Source organism: Pelophylax lessonae (assembly GCF_965119305.1).
Source record: "Pelophylax lessonae genome assembly, chromosome: 5".
NCBI classification, from domain to species: domain Eukaryota; kingdom Metazoa; phylum Chordata; class Amphibia; order Anura; family Ranidae; genus Pelophylax; species Pelophylax lessonae.
In genome coordinates this window covers 72,535,388-72,559,188 of record NC_138772.1, presented here as the reverse complement: position 1 = coordinate 72,559,188, position 23,801 = coordinate 72,535,388, and the positions used below count along the sequence as shown (strand labels likewise).

At 46.3% G+C, this 23,801-nt stretch overlaps 1 protein-coding gene across 1 annotated transcript in view; it reads left to right on the top strand.

Moving 5' to 3' along the window:
• Positions 1 to 2,715: 2,715 nt before the first annotated feature.
• The window catches only part of DNAJC1 (DnaJ heat shock protein family (Hsp40) member C1), a 245,072-nt gene continuing 223,986 nt past the window's right edge, over positions 2,716 to 23,801 (top strand). The window contains exon 1 of the mRNA XM_082258350.1: positions 2,716 to 3,066. Coding sequence (XP_082114476.1) covers positions 2,920 to 3,066 — 147 coding nt within the window. The 5' untranslated portion in view covers positions 2,716 to 2,919. The remainder of the gene's footprint in view (positions 3,067 to 23,801) is intronic.

Below are 23,801 nucleotides of genomic sequence, written 5' to 3'. Positions count from 1 at the left end.
CTCCCCCCATATGTCATCTTCTACACTCATCACATCTCCCTATAGTGCCCCCCCATATGTCATCTTCTACACCCATCACACCTCCCTATAGTGCTCCCCCATATGTCACCCTCTACACCCATCACATCTCCCTATAGTGCTCCCCCATATGTGATCCTCTACACCCATCACATCCCCCTATAGTGCTCCCCCATATGTCACCCCCTACACCCATCACATTTCCCTATAGTGCTCTCCCCATATGTCACCCTCTACGCCCATCACACCTCCCTATAGTGCTCCCCCATATGTCATCCTCTACACCCATCACATCTCCCTATAGTGCCCCCATATGTCATCCTCTACACCCATTACATCTCCCGATAGTGCTCTCTCCATATGTCATCCCCTACAGCCATCACATCTCCCTATAGTGCTTCCTCCATATGTCACCCTCTACACCCATCACATCTCCCTATAGGTAAAAGCAAGAAGTGACCAGCGCTATGGAGTGTGCGGCCGCTCCAGCAGACGTCCTCTGACGAAACGTGTGGGGCGGGTCCATTGCATCATAGCGTCACTTCCGGTTTTGGACTCCATCGCCGTGGAACGTGGAAGCTTCCCGGCGTTCGCTACTGATCCGAGGCAGCTTTCACAGTGAGTGTATGCTACGTACTTCCCAGCAATTCTTGCATTCAATACTTCATGGGGCTCCCCTCTTTCTTTTTCCACATGGAAAAACGCCAACTGATGCCTTGTTGATCGCGGAGGGGGACCCTCGGAGATACACATCAGCCTGACTTCTATATGCTGCAGGTTGTATATACAGCGCGACACCTAGTGGCCACACAGGTGACTGCAGCTGCCATCTTACCTTAAGATACGATGATCTCTGCATTGTGGTCAGTCTGCATTGTAAGGGGGCACAATGATCTCTGCATTGTGGTCAGTCTGCTTTGAAGGGGGCATGATGATCTCTGCATTGTGGTCAGTCTGCATTGAAAGGGGGCACGCTTTGGTCAGTCTGCATTGAAAGGGGGCACGCTGTGGTCAGTCTGCATGGAAAGGGGGTACGCTGTGGTCAGTCTGCATTGAAAGGGGGCACGCTGTGGTCAGTCTGCATCGAAAGGGGGCACGCTGTGATCAGTCTGCATTGAAAGGGGGCACGCTGTGGTCAGTCTGCATTGAAAGGGGGCACGCTGTGGTCAGTCTGCATTGAAAGGGGGCACGCTGTGGTCAGTCTGCATTTAAAAGGGGGAACGCTGTGGTCTCTCTGCATTGAAAGGGGGCACGCTGTGGTCTCTCTGCATTGAAAGGGGGCACGCTGTGGTCTCTCTGCATTGAAAGGGGGCACGCTGTGGTCTCTCTGCATTGAAAGGGGGCACGCTGTGGTCAGTCTGCATTGAAAGGGGGCACGCTGTGGTCAGTCTGCATTGAAAGGGGGCACGCTGTGGTCTCTCTGCATTGAAAGGGGGCACGCTGTGGTCAGTCTGCATTGAAAGGGGGCACGATGTGGTCTCTCTGCATTGAAAGGGGGCACGTTGTGGTCTCTCAGCATTGAAAGGGGGCACGCTGTGGTCTCTCTGCATTGAAAGGGGGCACGCTGTGGTCAGTCTGCATTGAAAGGGGGCACGCTGTGGTCAGTCTGCATTGAAAGGGGGCACGCTGTGGTCAGTCTGCATTGAAAGGGGGCACGATGTGGTCTCTCAGCATTGAAAGGGGGTACGCTGTGGTCAGTCTGCATTGAAAGGGGGCACGCTGTGGTCTCTCTGCATTGAAAGGGGGTACGCTGTGGTCAGTCTGCATTGAAAGGGGGCACGCTGTGGTCAAATATAACAGGCTAATTTTTAAGTTGATCACTTTGTACGGCTCCTGAATGATGTTACAAAAATCCAAATGGCCCTTGGCAGAAAAAGGTTCCCCATCTCTGCTGTACACCCATCACATCTCCCTATAGTGCCCCCCCCCCCATATGTCACCCTCTACACCCATCACACCTCCCTATAGTGCCCCCCCCCCATATGTCACCCTCTACACCCATCACACCTCCCTATAGTGCCCCCCCCATATGTCACCATCTACACCCATCACACCTCCCTATAGTGCCCCCCCCCATATGTCACCATCTACACCCATCACACCTCCCTATAGTGCCCCCCCCCATATGTCACCATCTACACCCATCACACCTCCCTATAGTGCTCTCCCCATATGTCACCCTCTACACCCATCACACCTCCCTATAGTGCCCCCCCCCCCCCCATATGTCACCCTCTACACCCATCACATCTCCCTATAGTGCTCTCCCCATATGTCACCATCTACACCCATCACACCTCCCTATAGTGCCCCCCCCCCATATGTCACCCTCTACACCCATCACACCTCCCTATAGTGCCCCCCCCCCCCCCCATATGTCACCCTCTACACCCATCACATCTCCCTATAGTGCTCTCCCCATATGTCACCATCTACACCCATCACACCTCCCTATAGTGCCCCCCCCCCATATGTCACCCTCTACACCCATCACACCTCCCTATAGTGCCCCCCCCCCATATGTCACCCTCTACACCCATCACATCTCCCTATAGTACTGACCAGCAGTTGTAATGAGTTAGCCCCGCCCCCTGCTGTGCCTCCAGTGTAGCTCTCCTCCCCTGTAATGTGTCCGGTGTGTCCCCCCCCCACCGGCACCGATCTCCTGGTGCCGAGATCAGCCTCACTGGTGACGTCACATCCCTTCTCCAATCTTTTCCCCTCCTCCTGTCACCGCTCGGGTCTCCATGACTCGGGCTGAGCAGATGTGACGTTGTGCTCCCCCCTCCCCCCTCTACTCCTGCAGCCCACAACTAGTGAGCGGTGCTGGGAAGGCCTGGCAGGCCACGTCTGCTATAGGAGGAGGCGGGGGCAGAGTGTGCGGCTCCGGGGATAATCAGGATGGTCGGGCCCGGGGCTCTCCTCCTGTCCTGCCTGCTGCTGGCCTGCTCTCCGCCGTGTCTGGCCTGGGAGAGCGGAGATATGGAGCTCTTCGATCTGGTGGAGGAGATCCAACAAAACTTCTACCAGTTCCTGGGGGTGGAGCAGGTAAGTGGCCACAGGGGGAGGGGAGGTCTGGGAGCTGGACCCTGGATACATTGTATCTCTTCTCTCATTTTCTCCTCACTTCTCATTGGCTGAGGAGGAGAGGTGATGAGGATGGTTCAAAGTTTACAGGATGACAACTCTTCATTTGTACTTTACATTGTGTTCATTCATTCCTCCATCAATCCATTCAGTCATACATCCATCCCATCCATTCATTCATCCATCCATTCATCCATTCCGTCCTGGATGTCAGCGGCCCCATTCACACCTATTTTCTAAACGTGCAATTTTGCGCTGACATTTTCACGCACTACGCATAGAACGTCCCATTCATTTAGAAGGGTTCCCTTACACATGCCAAAGTAACTTGTGTAGCTTTTTTTCTCCTGTTGAACCTTGCACGTTTTGCCGCTTTTGATTTGTTTTTTGTTTTTTTGCACGCAGCAAAAAAGTGCCGCCTTTATCTAAAATCGCACAATTTTAAAGCCGCATGTCTGTCCAACTTGTGGTGTGACTTTGAAGACATCTGTGCATCTTCATACTCCGATGTCAATGCAAGTTGCAGCCAAAAGTAGTGCAAGAACTATTTTTTTATTTTTTTTTTCAAATCTATGCAGGACCGCAAAGTTGGCGTCACATCAAGTTGAACAGTGCCATTGCCGACAGTAATGCGCAACTTGTCATGCGATTTGACCTGTCAAGTCGCTCCAGTGTGAACGAGGGCTAAGTGCCACTGCATGCAAGACATGCATTTTTTTAGTGTGCTACGTAAACACACAATTATGTGCACATGTTTAAAAAATGCTCAGGTGTAAATAAAGGTCAATCCTAAATTCACATACACTATATTACCAAAAGTACACACACACATGAGCTTTAATGGTAACTAGTGATCGACCAATATCGTTTTTTAATACCAATATTTTGGTGATCGGGTATCGGCCGATCCTTTCAGATATATTCAGACTTTTTTTTAAAGGTACTTCTTGTGGAGGTATCTGGGGGTCTAAAAGACCCCAAACCCCCTCCTCGGCACTGAAAAGCTTTCAAAACGCCACGTTTGGCTGTTTGGAATGCTGTCAGTTTTTTTAATTTGGCACCAAGTACCCGGAAGTGATGTCATGACATCACTTCTGTTTTTTTACATGGAGACCGGCGCATGCGCACTTGTGGCAGGAATACCGGCTTTCATGGGGACACATCTTCATGCTACACCGGGTCTTCTCTTCGGCGGCGGCGGTGGAGGTAGGATGCCCGGGTCTCCCTGTGGGACGGTAGACCTGGGCGAGCCGTGGAAGGCGGATGAAGGGGGAGACGTCCCCTCCCACTCCTTGTAATGACAGCCGAGCAGCTTCTCAGCCGCATCGGTTGTCATTACAAGTCAGCTGACCGTCGGCTATGGACACTGGTACCGGGGTGATGCCTCTAGCTGCAGGCATCACCCCAGGACATGCACTTTCACTAAATATCGGCAATATCGGTAACCTCAGTGGCCGATTCCTATATAGAGGGAAAGTGCATATCGGCTCCCGATATATTGGCGTTGCAGATAATCGGTCAATCTCTAATGGTAACCCAGTCCTAGTCCATAGTGTTCAATATTGAGTTTGCCCACCCTTTGCAGCTATAACAGCTTTAGTATGTTTAAGAACATACTAAATAAAGGTATTGGCCAGTGCATTCCAACGGGAAATAGGTTTAAAGAGGTTGTAAACCCACTTCACAAACTTTTACCTATAGGTAAGCCTATATTAAGGCTTACCTATAGGTGCTATAAATATCTCCTAAACTTGTACCGTTTAGGAGATCTTTACAGTGCATACTGCCGATGACGTCATCAGCGCATGTGCTCTGAAGGAACGGCCACCCGTGCCGTTCCTTCAGAGCCCAGTGCCGTGAACAGCGGCTCCCGCACGCACGCGCAGGAGTGATGTAATCACGCCTCCGGCCAATCAGATGGCCAGAGGACGCGAAGCAGGACGGCCGGACATGTCAGCCGTCCTGTCGCTGAGGGGGCGGCACAGTGGGGGCTTCCTTTTAAGGTAAGTACTTCATAATGAGCTAGTATGCGATGCATACTAGCTCATTATGCCTTTCTCTTTACAGGGCTTTTTTTTTCTCGTTTTTTTTAAATCACTTTACTTCCTTTTTAAAAGAGCTTAAATAAACCCTGGGTGGCTGAACTCCAACATAAAAATACATATAAAAACTAAAGAAAGGGCCTTCAAAAAATACAAGGCTGAGGGGTCATTGGCAGAATTCCAACATTACAGAGAATGCAATAAGAAATGTAAGAGCACAATCAAGGCGACAAAGATAGAACATGAAAGGCACAAAGCAGAAGAGAGTAAAATAAAACCCAAGTCATTCTTTAAGTATATTAATAGTAAGAAAGTGAGGCCAGAACACATTGGCCCCATAAAGGACGATGACGGGAATCTGGCTACAAAGTACGGAGAGAAGGCGAAGGTGCTAAATAAATTCTTCTCCTCAGTCTTCACAAAAGAATTGGGGGGAATACAGTAACCTAGACTGTAATATTAAAGTTAATAACAAGTCACAGGAAGCACCCTCATGATTAACAGAAGACAGACTGCGACTCAGAACTAGACTTGAAAAACTTTACATTAAAAAGTCACCGGGACCAGATGGCTTACACCTGGGGGTCCTTAAAGAACTCAGCCAGGTGATAGCCAGACCATTGTTCCTAATTTTTTGGGATATTCTACTGATGGGAATGGTACCAGCTGATTGGAAGAAAGCCAACGTGGTACCAATATTTTAAAAAGGGCCAAGATATATCCCTGGGAACTACAGGCCGGTTAGCCTAACATCAATAGTTTGTAAGATATTGGAGGGGATGATAAGGGACTACATACAAGTCAAGACTTGTAATGAAAACAGTATTATTAGTAGTAATCAGCATGGATTAATGAAAAATCGTTCTTGCCAGACCAATCTATTAACCTTCTTTGAAGACGTGAGCTGCCATCTAGATAAAGGAAGGCCTACAGATGTGGTGTATCTGGACTTTGCAAAGGCATTTGATACAGTTCCCCACAGTATGTTTACTGTACAAACTAAAGGTACGTAGGTATGGACCATAGAGTGAGTACCTGGATTAAAAGCTGGTTTCAGGGGCGAGTCCAAAGGGTAGTGATAAATGGGGAATACTCGGAATGGTCTGGTGTAGAAAGTGGGGTCCCCCAAGGATTTGTCATGGGACCAATCCTGTTTCATTTGTTCATAAATGACCTAGAGGATGGGATAAACAGCTCAATCTCCGTATTTGCGAACAATACTAAATTAAGTAGGGCAATAACTTCTGAGCAGGATGTGAAAACCTTACAAGAAGACCTGAACAAAATAATGGGGTGGGCATCTACATGGCAAATTAGGTTTAATGTTGAAAAATGTAATGCATTTGGGTTCCAGAAATAGGAGCGCAAGTTACTCGCTAGGGGGAGAGCCTTTGGGGGAATCTAAATTGGAAAAGTACCTGGGGGTCCTACAAGACGACAAGCTCAGCAATGGCATGCAAAGCCAACAGAATACTGGCATGTTTTAAAAAAAGGGGATTCACTCCAGAGATAAAATAATAATTCTCCCACTCTACAAGACTCTGGTCTGGCTGCATCTCGAGTATGCAGTCCAGTTCTGGGCACCGGTCCTCAGGAAGGAGGTGCTGGAACTGGAGAAAGTCCAGAGAAGGGCAACAAAGATAATAAAGGGACTTGGAGGATCTCGGCTATGAGGAAAGACTACAAGCATTGAAGTTATTCTCTCTCTCTGGAGAAGAGACGCTTTAGAGGGGATATGATATCAATGTACAAATACCGTTCTGGCGACCCTAGCATAGGGAACAAACTATTCAACAAAAGGAAATTTAAAGGACTCACAGACATTTTCTAAAATTAGAAGAAAAACGGTTTAACCTTAAATTGCGTGAAAGGTTCTACACTGTCAGAGCGGTAAGGATGTGGAATTCCCTTCCACAAGCAGTGGCTTCAGCGAGGTGCATTGATAGTTTCAAAGAACTATTAGATGGGCACCTTACTGACCACAACATACAGGTGTACATACAATGTACTATTGACATAAACACTTATACACACACACACATCATAGGATGGACTGGTGTCTTTTTTTCAACCTCACGAACTATGTAGCTTCAACACTCCTGGAAAGGCTGTTCACAAGGTTTAGGAGTGTGTCTATGGGAATGTTTTACCATTCTTCCAGAAGCGCATTTGTGAGGTCAGACACTGATGTGGACGAGAAGGCCTGGCCCACAGTCTCCACTCTAATTCATGCCAAAGGTGTTCTATCGGGTTGAGGTCAGGACTCTGTACAGATAATAAAATATCAGTGTTGAGCTACTCAGAATGTCTGTATAATTGAAATAAATCTATATAAAAAGCCAATCTATATAAAACATTCCCAATGATATTGCAATATGCCGTGCAAACAAGTGACTTCAATATTATAAGGTCTAAAGGAGAAGTCCAACAAGGCTTCTTCAAATATATAGTGCAAAAAAAACCTAAGAATCGTGGAAAATAAAAAAAAAGTGCATGTGCTCTCCTCCACCAAAAATGCATGGCCGCTCACCTCCCATTCTGACCCCTTTTTCACCAGCAGGTCAGAACCAGTAGTTCCCCTCTGGGTAATAATAGTGCTCCTGATTTTGGTAGGCGCATAAGGATCCTAATCTCGTCGATCCTCCCAACACTTCTATACACGCCCGATCTCTCTCGGCGTGTACCACCACAAGTATATGGAAAAGAGAGGACGAGATCTAGTGCTCTCCATTTAACATTTTTTGTTAAACATGTAAACATCAAAAAGTGCTGGTGTGCAAATGAGTAGTGACTCTGCCTAATATATGTAAATAAATATAAGTGATAAATAATTTGAAAAAGTGTGGAAAAATGATTTTGATATGTGGACAATCAAACAATAAAATAGTTTAAAAATCAATAGTAAACTGTGCTAATTTTATCAATAAACTAAAAATTTATATAGACCATAAGTGTAATTTGTGCGAACTGTAATGCATGCCAATAACATATAATTCATAAGAAATAAATAATAATAAAAAATAATAAAATTACATAAAGTGCACTTGCTATTCACATAAAAAAAACGAAAGTGACTAAGTGCTATAAGTTGGTTCATTCAAATAAGTGCAGTGTGCAATAAAGTGCAAGTGCCAATACACAGTGAAATTTAGCAGCAAGGAACCCCTTGTAGGGGGGTAATTCTATCCATACAATGTTAACAGTGAAAGCATTTTCAGTGATAGCAGCCAGGATAGGATATTGATTTTGTATTCACTTTTGGGGTTGCGCTGATTTATATTTTGTATTTTAGGTCTTGTATTTTAGGTCTCTGTGCAGGCCAGTCAAGGTCCTCTGTCCCAAATTCACTCATCCATGTCTTTATGGACCTTGCTTTAGGCAATTTGTCCAAATTATTAGGTGGACGGGGGATTATGGTGTGGGGTTGTTTTTCAGGAGTTGGACTTGGCCCCTTAGTTCCATGGAAGAGATATCTCAAAGCGGAGTTCCACCCAAAAGTGTAACTTCCGCTGATCTGCTTCCTCCACACCCCCCCTTCTGTGCCAATCTGGCACATTTCAGGGGGGAAAGGGTACACTGGAACGCATAAAAAATGCGCATGCAAAAAAGCATCTGGAACGCATCCGGACTGCTTTTCTATGGTGTGAACTGGCCCATAATTTATAGCTGGTAGTGCCTGGAAGTTGGTAGTCTTCACACTAAAAAATACCCTGTTAAACCCTGCCAGAAATCCAGTAAGCCTATATCATCCTTTTCATTCTGCCTGTGCTGCACTGAAATCTCATGCAATTTTATCAGCCCTGTAATGTTTTCTGTGGACAACAGAACAACTCCCCCCAGTGTTATGGAGGTACACTATGGGTGACCTATCCTTGTCAACAGGAAGTGAAAGTACTGAAAGCTGCAGATGCCCCATACATTGGTGGTAATTGGGAAGAATGCCTCCTATGTTGGTGGGCATTGGGAAGAATGCCTCCTATGTTGGTGGGCATTGGGAAGAATGCCTCCTATGTTGGTGGGCATTGGGAAGAATGCCTCCTATGTTGGTGGGCATTGGGAAGAATGCCTCCTATGTTGGTGGGCATTGGGAAGAATGCCTCCTATGTTGGTGGGCATTGGGAAGAATGCCTCCTATGTTGGTGGGCATTGGGAAGAATGCCTCCTGTGTTGGTAGGCATTGGGAAGAATGCCTCCTGTGTTGGTAGGCATTGGGAAGAATGCCTCCTATGTTGGTAGGCATTGGGAAGAATGCCTCCTATGTTGGTAGGCATTGGGAAGAATGCCTCCTATGTTGGTAGGCATTGGGAAGAATGCCTCCTGTGTTGGTGGGCATTGGGAAGAATGCCTCCTGTGTTGGTGGGCATTGGGAAGAATGCCTCCTGTGTTGGTGGGCATTGGGAAGAATGCCTCCTGTGTTGGTGGGCATTGGGAAGAATGCCTCCTGTGTTGGTGGGCATTGGGAAGAATGCCTCCTGTGTTGGTGGGCATTGGGAAGAATGCCTCCTGTGTTGGTGGGCATTGGGAAGAATGCCTCCTATGTTGGTGGGCATTGGGAAGAATGCCTCCTGTGTTGGTGGGCATTGGGAAGAATGCCTCCTGTGTTGGTGGGCATTGGGAAGAATGCCTCCTGTGTTGGTGGGCATTGGGAAGAATGCCTCCTGTGTTGGTGGGCATTGGGAAGGATGCCTCCTGTGTTGGTGGTCATGTCTCTTACAATGGTGGTCATAGGGAAGAATGTCTCTGATGTTGGTGATTATTTGGGAAAAATGTCTTACGTTGGTTTTAATTCGGGGTAATGTACTACATCGGTGGTCAAAAAAAAAAAAGATCATTGGTTTCAGTGGGTACATATCTGAGAGGTGAATATTGCTCATTGCTTAAGAAACCCCCGATACCCTCTAAAGGAATCCTAGGAGAAATGCTGGGTAGATATTGGAACTTACTATGCACCTGTGTTTGTTTTGTTTAAACTGAATTGACCTTGGTAGATGTTGCAAAGACTGTTCCTTGAACTTTAGGTCACGTTCCAAGTAGCTTATATAGGCTTTCTCTGAGCTGGACAAATTCCAGGATCCAGGTAGCTGACGCTGGTGCCTAACATTTGAGGTTTTCTCTAGCTGTCAGTGGAGCTGGCTTCCCAAAAAAAAAAATATTTCAGGCTCCTGGATTGGACAGATTGACTTTTGTGAATTCCACGTTGATTTGTCCAACCCAATCAATGCGTTTTGAACCAGCTCTAGGCAATGCCTTCAGGTACCAGTAATAAATGTTTTTGTAGAGTACTGTAGTAGAAATATCTCCAGATGGGTCTCATAACCCTACAGTCTATATTGATCTTGTACTTGTTAATTGATCTTAAAGTATTGTTTGAACTTTCTTCAGCATAGACAGCTCACGTTGGTCATCAAACTCCATGTAGAATGGCAGGTAGTATACGAGTATTCAGAGTTAGCAGTAAATGGAATACTTTTTTTGCATCTATTCAAAAGAGAAGAAAGTGCAAAAACTTATCCTGTGGTGAGTGGACCCCAGTCAGTATAGTTTTAGGGTAGAGATCTGCATGAGTCTAAATAGTCCAGCACTGACTTGTATCTGCAACACACAATCTTGATTATTAATGCGAATGGATGACATGTGATGTGGAAAGAAAACAGAAGTTTTACTAGGCATTGGCGTGTAAAAAGCTGCTGGGAATGCCTTCCGACTCCTGCCTTCTGATGTGAATGAGGCCATACTCTTGAGACTGTGGTTAGGGTTACGTTAGGGACCAAGGTTGAGCGGAGTGACTCTTTACTATAAGTTAACTGTTGCAGATTAAAGAGAAGTAACATATGCAGATTTACAGCAAAGCTGCTCCTTAACTGCACTGGAGCAATACGTACTACAAACTGGTGCAGAGCTTTGCTTATTCCATTATAGGTCACCAGCCAGTCAATATTACCTTGGATTGTTCATACATAGTAAGATAATGGCATCGGAAGCAAGTAATTAGAGTTTTGATTGTTGCTGGACAATTACAGGGTCATGATGTGTTTTATGGGCTATTCCGGTGCTCATAAGTACTTATTAGATATTTTCCTGTCTCTGTGCAACCAGTTTCCAATAATTACATGTTCTATGTAGAACAGGAAAGGAGTCTTTCATAACATATACACATCCTTCTGCTTGTGCTTGAGCTTGCGGCTCTTGGTGCTCCATCGATGCAAGTTAGAACAAGGTGGTGGCTTCTGCTTATTGCTCATTCGTTGGTTGCACATGCTATGGACTGTACAGAAATCATAGAAACAATCTCCATGAGCAATTGGTATTACCAAGCACTATATAGACCAAGAAACTCCAAGCTTTCTCAGCAAAGGGACAATTTACTGTCCTTCAGGCTTTAGTGGGAGCTGGACTGTGGCCAGTGGGAGTAGAAAATGCTACAACATCATATGCCCCATAATTGGTTTTAATGGGAGGAAGAAGGCCCCATTGTTGTTATCATTGGGAAAAATCGTATCATCGATGGTATCAGTGGGAGGAATGGTGTCCCATCATTGGTGTCAGTTGATGGAATAGTGCCCCAAGGGCCAGATAAAGGCAAACAAAAGACCATATCCGACACTTGGGCCGTAGTTTGGAGACCATTGATGTAGACCAAAGGCCTCTTTAAAATATATATTAATATCTGTCCAGGCAGGCCTGCCTGCAAAATAGCCGTTGGTAAATCTAACAGAGGATTGTTCGATCACTATGGCTGGCACCACAAAATAGTCAATAGCCAGCTCATAAATGGCACCACAGCATATCCAAAACACACCATGAATTTTGTTTAAAAAAAAGATTGTATATTGAGAACAATTCTTTGCCCAAGTTATTCTAGTGAGATTACCACTACCATTAATCTATCCAGGAGGTCTGCCCAAGACACATTGGAAGAGCTCATAAATTGCCTGTCTGAATGAGCCCTAAGAAACAATTTTTGCTGTAGAACAAATTATTTTAGAGTTGGTTTACAATCAGACTTTTTTGAGCAATCCTGTAGAATTTTTAGCTTGGTTTCAGGACTCTAATGGGAGTACGCCTATTTACGTTTAGAGGTTAGGCATGCTTTATACAGAAGTACAGTATCTCACAAAAGTGAGTACACCCCTCACATTTTTGTAAATATTTTATTCTATCTTTTCATGTGACAACACTGAAGAAATGACACTTTGCTACAATGTGAAGTAGTGAGTGTACAGCCTGTATAACAGTGTAAATTTGCTGTCCCCTCAAAGTAACTCAACACACAGCCATTAATGTCTAAACCGCTGGCAACAAAAGTGAGTACACCCCTAAGTGAAAATGTCCAAATTGGGCCCAATTAGCCATTTTCCCTCCCCAGGGTCATGTGACTCGTTAGTGTTACAAGGTCTCAGATGTGAATGGGGGGCAGGTGTGTTAAATTTGGTGTTATCGCTCTCTCTGTCTCATACACGTCACTGGAATTTCAACATGGCACCTCATGGCAAAGAACTCTCTAAAGAACTGAAAAAAACAATTCTTGCTCTACATAAAGATGGCTTAGGCTATAAGAAGATTGTCAATACCCTGAAACTTAGCTGCAGCACAGTGGCCAAGACCATACAGCAGTTTAACAGGACAGGTTCCACTCAGAACAGATCTCGCCATGGTCCACCAAAGAAGTTGAGTGCACGTTCTCAGCATCATATCCAGAGGTTGTGTTTGGGAAATAGACAAATGAGTGCTGCCAGCATTGCTGCAGAGGTTGAAAGGGTGGGGGGTCAGCCTGTCAGTGCTCAGACCATACGCCACACACTGCATCAAATTGGTCTGCATGGCTGTCGCCCCAGAAGGAAGCCTCTTCTAAAAATGATGCACAAGAAAGTCTGCAAACAGTTTGCTGAAGATAAGCAGACCAAGGACATGGGATTACTGGAACCATGTCCTGTGGTCTGATGAGACCAAGATAAACCTATTTGGTTCAGATGTGTCAAGCATGTATGGCGGCAACCAGGTGAGGAGTAAAAAGACAAGTTTGTCTTGCCTACAGTCAAGCATGGTGGTAGGAGTGTCATAGTCTGGGGCTTATTGAGTGCTGCCGGCACGGGGGGGGGGGGGCTACAGTTTATTGAGAGAACCATGAATGCAAACATATACTGTGACATACTGAAGCAGAGCATGATCCCATCCCTTCAGAGAATGGGCCACAGGGAAGTATTTCAACATATTTACCCCTAACACACCTCCAAGATGACCACTGCCTTGCTAAACAAGCTGATGGGTAAAGGTGATGGACTGGCCAAGCATGTCTCCAGACCTAATCCCTATTGAGCACCTATGGGGCATCCTCAAAAGGAAGGTGGCGGAGCGCAAGGTCTCTAACATTCACCAGCTCCTTTTTTTTTTTTTTTTTTTTTTTTTTTTAAACTGCGTTTTATTAAATTTATCACCTGAACAGTACAAGAATACTACAAAACATTGGAAATACAGAGAGTCATGGAATAGTACCGGTCATCAATGAAATAACACAAAGGTTCAAAATAGGTAAAGGATATCCCATAGATACGTAGATACAGAGATTTACAATTTTGTCAGAATAAAGCAGATATCCTTAGTTATAACACATGCAACACATGCTCGTTATATGCAGAAACAACAAAAACCCAAAGAAAAAGGAACAACTCAGCAGAAAAATGCAGATGGTGGTCAGAGTCACAGCCTCATTCGTCAGCGGAGCGTGGGCCCAGAACAGCCCCCCCCCCGTACCCGGACCGCCCTCACCCTCAGGGCGGCGTGGAGCTGCACGTGTCAGATAAAGCAACCCAAGGACCCCATACTTTTAGGAACTTTTTTGGATAGCCCCTGGCCTCATAAGTCAGCCTATACAGGGGTAGGACATGGTTGACCAAATTTTTCCAAAGATCAAGTGGGATCCTGTCCACCTGTGTCCATTGCATCACTACAGTTTTCCTGGCATAAAACAACAAGAGTCGGAGAAGCTGTTTCCGATGGGTGCTGAGATCAATCTCCCCGAAAATCCCCAGTAAGCACCACTTAGGGCTGCAGACATTAGGGAAATCCAAGGAGGTCGAGAGAAAGTGCGTAACTTGGGACCAAAAAGGTCTAACTTTCGGACAACTCCACAGCATATGAAGCAATTTTCCCTGGTCCCCCCCACATTTATGACAGTCTGGTGCGGGTCTCTGCTTCATCAGAAACAACCGATAAGGAGTATAATAAGTCCTATGAAATATACGTAACTGTATCAGACGGTCCCTGGCTGAGATGGGTGTCCTAAAATATACCTCAAGCACTTCTTCCCAATCATCGTCCGAGATATCCGGGATGTCTCTCGTCCACCCGGCCCTAACAGCCTCCAGGCGCGATGGCACACTAGTAAGAAGGATTCCATAGTAGAAGCTAGTCAGCTTAGTGTGCTCATCCCGCAACAATTCCTTTTCCATAGGAGAATTGTCTAGCATGACACTGCCCGGCCCAAATTGGGCCAAGGCAGCGTGTCGCAGCTGGAGATAACGATATTGCCAAGAGCCGGGCACCCGAAAGTCCGCCCGGAACTGGGAGAACGTCTTAAAATTCCCCCCTCAAACAATTGATGGGCATACTTCAGGCCCCGTTCTGCCCACCGCGCCGCATCCTGAGACCCAGCGAAGTGAGGCAGACTAGGATTGCACCACAAGGGTTGATTCGGGGAACAGAGGCCCGGAGTCGCCGCCAACAGAGACTCACATCTGACATATATCTGCAGAGAGGATTTCAAGAGTGCCGTACCCTCGGAGGACGCAACGCAGCGCCGGTAAATAAGATTAGCAAGCGTTTCATAGGAGGAAACCACCGCTGCTTCGACAGCCGTAGCCGCACTGCCCCTCCGAGGGAAGAGCCAACCGTGGACATGTCCCATTTGTGCTGCATAGTAATACAAGCGCAAGTTTGGAAGGGCAAGGCCCCCCATCGCCACCGGCTGCTGTAAGGTGGCAACAGAAAGCCTAGGCGCCTTCGGGTACCATAGGAAACCAGAAATAAGAGAATCAAGATCCCTGAAAAACTTATTCGGCACATACAGTGGAGAGTTGGCAAGGAGATACAGAAATTTCGGCAACATAACCATTTTAAATAAGTTGACCCTACCAGTCAGAGTTAAAGGCAGATGCTTCCAGTGCTCCAGTCTAGATTTGAACAGGTTTAGGCAGGGAACAAGATTGTTTTGGAAATACAAGTATATAGGTTGCTGAACTTGAACACCTAGATATTTAAATGAGAACGTAAATTTCAAGGGGCAGTCAGTCGGCAGCGAGAGCGGGATGTCCATATCGACAGGAAACAGGCTAGACTTAGTCCAGTTAACCCGAAAACCAGAAAAAGAACCGAAATGTCGAATAAGTAGGAGAACGGGCATAAGCGATGTGTGTGGATCAGTTAAATACAACAACATGTCGTCGGCATAAAGAGAGACCCTCTCCTCCAGAGACCCCACCGACATCCCTTGGACAGCGGGGGAAGTTCGCAGCAGCTGAGCCAAAGGTTCTATTGCGAGCGCGAAAAGCAAGGGGGATAAAGGGCAACCCTGCCGCGTACCCCGTCGTATCTGCAGTGGACCAGAAACCATCCCATTTACCCTAATACGGGCAAGAGGTTGAGCATATAGGATCCGAAGCCAAATCAAAAAATTCTTTCCAAACCCAAATCTCTCAAGTACATAGAACAGGTACGGCCACTCCACAGAGTCAAAAGCCTTCTGTGTATCAAGTGAGAGGACCACCCTCGGTAAACGGGAGGGGTTCGGGGCCTGCAGATTGGTGAACAACCGACGAATATTCGCATAAGCCGAGCGCCCCGGAATGAAGCCAGTCTGATCTATCCCCACGATCGAGCCAATTATCCCATTAAGACGCAATGCGAGAATTTTAGTAAGGATTTTAAGCTCTACATTAATAAGCGATATGGGTCTGTAAGAGTCACAGTATCGCGGGTCCTTATTAGGCTTAGGGATCAACACTATGAGGGCCTCCTGGAGTGAAGGAGGGAGGGAGCCACCATCAAATATCGACTTGAAGAGCACCAGGAGTCGCGGCAGCAACAGTTCCCCGTGCTGTACATACCATTCTACCGGAAAACCGTCAGGGCCCGGAGTTTTATGTTTTGGGAATGATTTAATGGCTACCCCCACCTCCTCCAGCGACAGAGGGGCCTCCATACTAGCTCTCTGCTCAACACTAAGTGTGCGGAAAGGAATAGAGTCCACGTAAGCATAAAGCTCTGGGGGGGTATAATGGGCCCGAGAGGTGTACAGGTCCGAATAAAATTTGTGGAAGGCGCCAAGTATGTCCTCCGTAGCCGAGAGAGAGTGCCCCGCATGATCCAAAATAACAGGGATAGCAACCGGTTCCGGAACAGGGCTAGCCAAAAAGGCCAGCAAACGACCGTTCCTGTCCCCGGTCTCAAAAATACGTTGGGACTGGTACAGGAGACGCTTCTGGGTCCTCTGCACCAAGGCCAGCTCGTAAGCCCGCTGCGCCGCTTTCCACGTTCTATTATTCTCAGGGGTGGGATCCAAAGTGTAAACCCGTTCGGAGGCACTCAGAGCATCTGCCAATTCCTCGATTTCTGCTGCCACTGCCTTTTTGAACTTAGAAACCCCCTGCATGTATGCTCCGCGCAGGACAGCCTTAGAGGCGTCCCAACAGGTGAGGTCCTGCACCCCTTCCGCATTCTCCGCCCAGAAATGAGTCATGGCAGTAGCACATTCAGCCGACACCATCGGTTCCGCGAGCCAGTAAGGGCTCATTCGCCACACCGATCCAGCCGGACGCCTGGCCACCGCCAGCGTCATCACCAGGGGTGAATGGTCTGAGATTGCCCTCGGAAGGTACGCCACGTCGGAGACCATGGGAAGCACCTCCGAGGAGACAAACCACATATCCAATCTAGAGAAGGTACCATAAGAGCTGGAATAACAGGAGTATTCCCTTCTCTGCGGATATTTCCATCGCCACGTCTCGGTCAGACCGTACGCCGCAGCCCAGTCAGCTAATGCCAGCGACTGTCGCCCCGAGCCGTGGAGACGATCCATTTGAGGATCCAAAACTGCATTAAAATCCCCTCCTATAATTAAAGACCCCTGAGCCATGGAGAGGACCGTCCGCATACAGTCATCAAGACGTCTAACCTCCACTGGCGGAGGGAGGTACAAATTAACTACTGTAAATAAACGTTCCATAAAATTCAATACCACTATAACATAACACCCATCCCGGTCGGTCTTCACCTCCAGCACCCGCACCGGGCACGCCCTGGAGATCAAGGTCGAGACCCCCCTTGAATAGGTGGAGTAAGTAGCATGGAATGCGTGAGCCACACGTGGTCGCTTTAACGCCCTTGTTTTGGGGTCCATTAAGTGCGTCTCCTGCAAAAGGAGGATGTCCGCCTTAGAGCGCTTGAAATGATCAAACACTAGAGACCTCTTAATCTTGGAGTTCATACCCCGCACATTCCATGTTAAAAGCCTCAAAGACATTTATTAACAGAAAGTAGCATGAAGAAACGCGGCCCACCCAGAGGAGAACCCCCTCCGAGAGCGCCCCGCCCCCACCTGAAAAAACATACATACCAGTACCTAGCGGGCGCACGGGCAAGGAAAGCCCCCGGGGGGCCCGTCCGGACCACACCTCCGCCGAAATACCACCTAATAAAGAGCTGACCACCACTGCTGAGAGAAAAAGCATACGGAGTAAAAATAAAACAGAAAACTGAAATCCACAACCCCATGAACCCACCCCCCCACCCCCCACCCGGCTCCCTGTCATAAAAACGGGCAGAGAGCTTTAGCCCAGAAACACTAACAACCCCAGAAGGCATAACTATGCCAGAATGTCTTTAGTTCAGTGTCCCTAAAGGAGCAGGAACACACCAGAAAAAATAAAAAGAAAAATGAAAAATGGAAAATGGTGGGGGGGAGAAAAAAAAAAAATTTTCCCCCCAAAAAAAAAGGGAAAAAGACAAAAAGCTGCGGAGGTGGCGGCACCGCCTCAGAGGATACAGGTGCAAGTTCAGGGGATGAAAACCTCCTCAGAGAACACATGAGGGAGACCGTCCGGTCCAGTATGGAGTCGTCCAGCCATCAGAATAACAGCACCCCCAGACAGGGGATATCGGCAACAGAGTCCGAGCATCAGTATGGAGGGGCCCAGGTAGGCCCAGACCCCCGGCAAACAACAGCTGCAATAATCAAAGCATGTTCAGCCCCGTCTTCCCAAACCATCAAGCCAGGCCGATGCATCCTGCGGGGAAAGGAAGAAGTGAGCCTTTCCCTCATGGATCACCCTCAATTTAGCTGGGTAAAGCATGCTGTAGCCAAACTGCCCTTCCCTAAGCCTGCGTTTGACCGCATTGAAGGCCATGCGTAACTTCTGTGTAGCAGCAGAGTAGTCAGGATAGATAGAGATTTTAACTCCATTGTATTGAAGGTCAGGAAGATTGCGTGCAGCTCGCAGGATATTTTCCTTGTCCCGAAAATGAAGGAATTTTGCCAGTAAAGATCGTGGAGGGGCCCCAGGAGGGAGAGGGCGCATAGGAACCCGGTGTGCTCGTTCAATGGCAAACAGGGGGGAGAGATGTTCCACACCTACAGTATCCTTAATCCAGGTTTCCAGAAAATCCTCAGCATGTCTCCCCTCAGATTTCTCAGGAAAGCCAACAAAGCGGAGATTATTTCTGCGCATCCTGTCCTCCAAGTCCCCAAGTTTATCAGAATGGACCTGTAGATCCTGCCGTTGTGTGCGGACCTCTGCCTGCAAGGGGTTAACTGTGTCCTCAACATCACTGATACGCTGTTCAGCAGCAGCGATCCGAGTGCGAATCTTCTGCACTTCATGTTTAACTATAGATAAGTCCAGCCGGACAGTCTCAATTTGAGTGGTCAGAGTGGATTGGCAAGTGTGAATAGCCTCCATGATGTGCTGTAATGTGAGGCTCCCAGAAACTGAATCTCCCGCCTCAGTAGCCCCCTCCGGAGCCCCCCCTGCTTGGGAGTCCCCCGCATCCCATGTCCCATCCGCCGCCCAGGGATCTGAACCCTCCTGCAGCCCCGGGGATAGAGCGGGGGGTCCCTTAGACAGCACGGGGGAATCAGCGAAATGGTCCCGAATAGTGGTCGGGGGTCGGGCCTTCTGGGGCACACCATCAGGCTTACCCGAGGATGCAGGGATCCGTGAAGGAGGCTGTCCGGCCCGGCCCGACTTCTCCTTGGGCGGACGCTGCGGCTGGGAAGAGGGTCCGGCGCCATCTTGGGAGGCCTCGCGGCCCGGGCTGTTTCGGAAGGCCGCACCTGCCTTGGTGCCCTGGGGGCCGATTTTGACCATGGTGGCCGGCTCCGGAGGTGCCAGGATAGGTGTGTCAGCGAAAATTGAGGGGTTGATCGGAAGGATTAGTGCCAGGATCAATGAAGGATCACCAGGTGCCACCGGAGCTCCGAGACCGCGCTGCTTACATGCCGATCGCTAGCCACGCCCCCCACCAGCTCCTTGATGTCATCATAGAGGAGTGGAAGAGGACTCCAGTAGCAACCTGTGAAGCGCTGGTGAACTCCATGCCCAAGAGGGTTAAGGCATTGCTGAAAAATAATGGTGGCCACACAAAATATTGACACTTTGGGCCCAATTTGGACATTTCAGTTAGGGGTGTACTCGTTTTTGTTGTCAGCGGTTTACACATTAATGGCTGTGTGTTGTTATTTTAAGGGGACAGCAAATTTACACTGTTATACAAGCTGTACACTCACTATATTACATTGTAGCAGTGTCATTTCTTCAGTGTTGTCACGTGAAAAGATATAATAAGATATTTACAAAAATGTGAGGGGTGTACTCACTTTTGTGATGTATTGTATTTCTGTATTCATAACTTGGTAGCACATATAGTTTCTAAAATTGATTTTAAACCCTTAATTATTATTATTTTTTTTTTTTTTAATAACAAACCTGTTTTTCTTACCTTGTTCTCCTACAGTTGGGTGATTGTTAGGATACGGTAGATCCTCTCAGGCCTTAATTGACAGGTAAAAGGGTAAAATTATCTGACAAATTAGTTTCTTTATAACCTTTAAATAACTCATGTTAATGCTCGCCACCATCTCAGATAAATGTTTACCTATAGTCTGGCCATTAAATTGTTTTTTCTTTTCCTCCTGTCAGTAAAATGGTGAGACCAACATCTAGAGTTTGGATACATTTCCGCAGTGCAATTGCTTCTGACAGCAAAGCTGCAATTTTCAAATATTGTGAGAAGAAATATTATTTTCCAAATGCTACAAGGATGACAAAACACATCCTGGCGTTCCAGAGGTACCCTAAAGACTTTAAAAATACTTTATGGTATTTAATGATGAGGACCATAATGAAAGTGTGAGGAGCTTTTCCTTCCAAAGATCTCATTCCAGAGTCCCTTTCTGCTGCTTCTGGATCATCACAAAGTGTTTCTTCACCAGCAGCTTCTTCAAATATGTAGGCCCATTTTACACTTGTGTGACTTTGCCACGACTTTGAGCAATGCCTGTGTAATCTTGGTCTTTGGACCTCAAGTCGCATCAAAGTCAGGACAAAGTAGTGCAGGGACTACTTTAAAGTCGTTGCAACTTGAAGTCAAACAGATACGAAGGGTACTCATTGGAAATCATGGTGTATTACTTCCCAAGCGACTTTCAGTCCCAAGTCGCACAAGTGTAAAAGGGGCCTTACTGTTACAAACCACGACCCCCCAAAAATACACAGTCCCTTCATTTATAGATAAAATGACACCTGAAAACCAGGAGAACATTGATCAAATTTTGATAAGAGCAATAGAGGCTTCTGGATCTGCATTGGCAATAACTGAAAATGCATATTGGTGGGAAGCTTTTACATTATTATGAGGGAAAGGATAGTGGTTACCTGTTCTTATTTATAGTTGAAAGGTTCTTATATACAGACCTTGTTATACCGTTTGTAAAAAAAAAAAAAGGGCATTTTAAAAAAGTTTTTTTTGTTTTTTTTTACTGAATAAGCTGTACTTTTATTTCATGCATAATGCTTCTTCTATATACAATGCATTTCACCTACCCAATGTAACAAAATTACTTTCAATTTGTAAAAGTACTCCACACTGAATTATTATTTTTTTTTTTTTCCCAGAATTTAAATTTTTTGCAGAAAACTGGGATAAAATGTTTTTTCCATGGCTTCAAAATTTCTGGAAATTTTGACATCTCTAGGTGGGGTAGGGTCACAGCACTGGCATTGTTCTGTAGGTATTTACCCCCTCCCATGCTGGCACTAGAGGGTTGAGAGACTATCACCGGATTCCAAGAGACTGTTGAGTGCTAATGGAATAAAGTTGTTGATGAGCTTGTTTCACAATTTTTATATTAAATGATTATTATTATTATACAGGGTTTATATAGTACCAGCAGTTTACGCAACAGGTAAACAATACACGTACAATACAATAAAATACAAGAGAATTAAGAGGGCCCTGCTCAAAAGAGCTTACAATCTAATAAGGTCGGGCAAATGGTACAAAAGGTTGTAACTGTGGTGAATGAGCTGATGAAAGTGATAGGAGATTAGTTGGAGATGTGATAGGCTTCCCTGAAGAGATGAGTTTTTTTTAGGGACCACCTAAAGGCAGCCAGAGTAGCCGGACAGATTGAGGTAGAGCATTTCAGAGGATGGGAGAGGCTCTGGAGAAGTCTTAGAGACGAGCATGGGAGGAGGAGACAAGGGAGCTTGAGAGCAGAGGGTCTTGAGAGGACGGTTTGGGGGATATTTGGAGATAAGATTGGTGATGTAACTCGGGGCAGAATTGTGAATGGCTTTGCATGTTGTAGTCAGTATTTTGAATTTAATTCACTGGGCAATTGGAAGCCAGTGTAGGGATTGGCAGAGAGGGGTAGCAGACACTGAGTGGTTGGTAAGGTAGATGAGTCTGGCAGCAGTATTCATGATGACTGAAGAGGGGATAGCCTTTGGAAAGGTAAGGCTATGAGGAGGGAGTTGCAGTAGTCAAGGTGAGAGCTAACAAGGGAGTGGATGAGTAGCTTGGTGGTTTCTTTAGTTGAAAGGGGGTGAATTTTAGAGATGGTATGTAGGTGAAGTCTACAAGCTTTTGACAACTATTAGATTTGGAGCTGGGTCATAGTATAGGATTACACCTAGTACCCTGGTGTGAGGGGAGGGATTGGTGGTTGCATTATTGATTGTGATGGAATTGTCATGAAGGGAGGCACGGGTGGGGGGAATATTATCAGCTCGGTTTTAGAGAGATTTAGCTTAAGGAAGTTGTGCCACATACATGCTGATATGTCCGTTTAGTAATACGAAAGGAGACTGAAGAGCAGAGAGATAGATTTGGGTGTCATCTGCATAGAGAGATAGATTTGGGTGTTCTGCGCAATCCAATGTGCTCCTAAATTTTTCCATTTTTAACAGTATTGCCTACGGATTGTCAAGAAGCTTGCAGCGATTAGCAGCACTGTCAATTGTATTATTGGTGAGCGCGTTCCACCTATGTTGCCCCGCTAGAGAAGGCAACTGTTTAATTTTCTCATAGGCTGTGAGGAATCTGGGAATGGTTTATTTGTATTTTTGCAGGTGAATAGCTGTTTGCTTTCCTGGTCTGGTGATCTATCTGATGACTGGAACCAACCTGCACAGCTAGAAGGCATTAGCTTGGAGCAACTACTGAGAAGCAGTTGAATGTGGGTTAGAGGAGGAACAAATGAAACAACCAGATAACGTAAAGCCTGCTGTGGCAGCACAGATAGAACTCAGGTATTTCATCACAGCTGACAAAGACCCAACCACAAAAGGCTAGCTTTACATTTCATTTTCTTGTATTATTTCCTATTTTTTTTTCATGGGTTTAAAAGCCCAACTCCATTGCTCGGGAGCGAGCACGCACAAGTGCCCTGAGAGCAAGCGGCTTGCTTTGGGAGGCACTTGGCAGAGTAGAGGAGCCAGGAGCACTGATGGGGGACCTGAGAAGAAGAGGAGGATCGGGGTTGCTCTGTGCAAAACCAGTAGGTAAGTATTACGTTTGTTATAGGTTTACAATCACTTTAGGCTCTCGTGGGTGAAATGCGTTCGAGGGGACTCTTTGGGTGGAAATTTATTTCATTTTATCACAGTAGTGTACGTCAACAGTGTGTGAAGGCGCACCATTTTGTTGTGGACCTTTTTGCATTTTTTGTTTGGCTTGGAAAGTAGGCAACGCCCATATGTTTCTCATGACCAGTTTAACTTTTATTTTCATTCAATACATTTTTATTGTTTTTTTCAAAAGATATTCTGTTTCCAGAAAAAACAAACCTGTACTTTGTATATTCCATCCTAGCATTAGGAACTTGATTTTGTACAAAGTGAGAAGTAACATTTTTTATTAAATATTTAGGACTTTTTGAATAACAGAGGAAGGAGAATAAAAGGAGAAGTCCACATAGAGGGAGAACAAACTCTCCATTTATTTTTTTTCTTTATTTGTTGCAGGTACCTAAATGGCTCCTTCATTTTACGCAGCGCTTTACACTGTTTACATTGACATCATTGCCTGTCCTGAAGGAGCTTACAATCTAAGGTCCCTCTCTCACATACCGTGTTTTTCTGAAAATAAGACCTACTGTGA